The sequence below is a fragment of the Propithecus coquereli genome, unplaced genomic scaffold, assembly GCF_000956105.1.
Source record: "Propithecus coquereli isolate 6110/MARCELLA unplaced genomic scaffold, Pcoq_1.0 Scaffold1, whole genome shotgun sequence".
NCBI lineage: Eukaryota > Metazoa > Chordata > Mammalia > Primates > Indriidae > Propithecus > Propithecus coquereli.
Genome location: NW_012133857.1, coordinates 9,857,292 through 9,858,914, shown reverse-complemented (window position 1 = coordinate 9,858,914; position 1,623 = coordinate 9,857,292). Strand labels below are relative to the sequence as shown.

The following is a 1,623-nucleotide window of genomic DNA, read 5'->3' as shown; positions in this document are numbered from 1 at the left end:
TATCGATGCTTTCTGGGTTTTTGAGAATAAGTGGAAATTGTTTTAGTTTGAAACACAAGGAGGAATTTATGAAATATTTGTGGAATTAGCCACAATGTTATAAATGAATGAAAGAAAAATCTTGGGTGGAGGTCACTGAGTTAGAATAAAATAGAAAACAGAGTAAAACATATTTTCTTTTCACTCTACAGTTTTCTTCCCATCTTAAAGTTGGAAAATATGAGGGAGAAGAATAACTGTGCTTTTAAGATGTACAAAAGGAAACACATCGCCCAAATCTGTTTACTCTCATTCCAACTCTAGTAAGATTTCTTTCCTGTGTCCTGTTGACCCTTGTAAGTGCAGGAGACACTTGAAGAGGGGATATGCTGATTTTTGAGGCCCCATCATAGCCCGTGTGCTTATTCTGCTGCTATATGTGTGTGTAACTGGTGAATAAGCCAGTAAAAACTTTAAAAAAAATTGTGTCACCTGGCATGACTTTATTCATTTAAAATTTAAAATGAGTTTGTTTTCAGAAAGGTCACATATATAAAATAAATGAAGCAGGGATTTCCTACTGGAATTTGTTTGTAATTCATATTGGTTTTCTTAGCTGTGAAGCTGAGTCCTGGTGTTCTCTGGTTCTGTTCACTTCTTAGGCTGGAAGAACTGCAGAGCTTTCTCTTGTACAAAAACAGGCTGACCTATCTTCCTCACTCCATGCTTAACCTAAAGAAGCTCACCCTGTTAGTCGTCAGTGGGGACCATCTGGTGGAACTCCCAACTGCCCTTTGTGACTCATCCACACCGTTAAAGTGAGTAGCCCAGAGATCCCCAAATCCCCAAAGAGACACGTTCAGACACAGGTAAGGAGTTAGGAGCTCTGGAGCCGGGGCAGCTGTCTCAGGAACCGGATTAGATGGTTCTCGTACCCTGAGCACCTGAGCCCGGTTCACAGATGTTCTGACGACTTTACAGGATTTTGAAGTTTTTGGCGTATGGCTCAGAGGATTTCTGGACTGATGCTATGAGCTGGTTGAAGGTGCAGCGGGGCATGTGCCTGGGGGCCCCAGTCTGTCGCTCAGCGCTCATGTCACTGCTGGCCTGGAGTGGGCAGCAGCTGTTGAACAAATGCTCCCTGGTGGCCTCACCCTTCTTTCTGTTTCCTTAAACTAAATCACCCATAACTAAGAAAAGCCATCCACGCAAATGTGATGTAAACAGACGCCAATCTGGGATGAGAAGGAAATGGAATTGAAAATTCCCAGCTCCATTGTCCCCTAAAATGACTCCAAGGCAGCCGATGGCTCCCTGGTATCACGTCCTGCCAGAATTTGGAGCCTTGGGGTTCCCCCATCACCTCTACCCTGAGACCATTCTGTCTATCCCTAGCAGCTTGGGGCCTTCACAGGAGATAGCTCTAGTATCAGCCACCTTGTCTCTGTGTCCAGAGACCCATCTGCCTTGAATACCAGGTGCTTGTTAAAACCCCCACTGGAGGGAATATTTCCCTGGGACCCCAAGCTCTCTCAGTGGTGAATGCTCACTATCAGCGTAGACTCCAATCCTATCTTCCTGTCCTTGCAATAAGATGCATGGCAAACAAAGAGGCTTGACTATTGGAAACAGACCAACTTCACA

General features: G+C 44.5%; 1 protein-coding gene across 1 annotated transcript in view; it reads left to right on the top strand.

Moving 5' to 3' along the window:
- LRRC2 (leucine rich repeat containing 2) overlaps positions 1 to 1,623 on the top strand; it is a 60,341-nt gene that overhangs the window by 43,057 nt on the left and 15,661 nt on the right. The window contains exon 7 of the mRNA XM_012637649.1: positions 642 to 797. Within this exon, the coding sequence (XP_012493103.1) occupies positions 642 to 797 (156 nt within the window). The remainder of the gene's footprint in view (positions 1 to 641; positions 798 to 1,623) is intronic.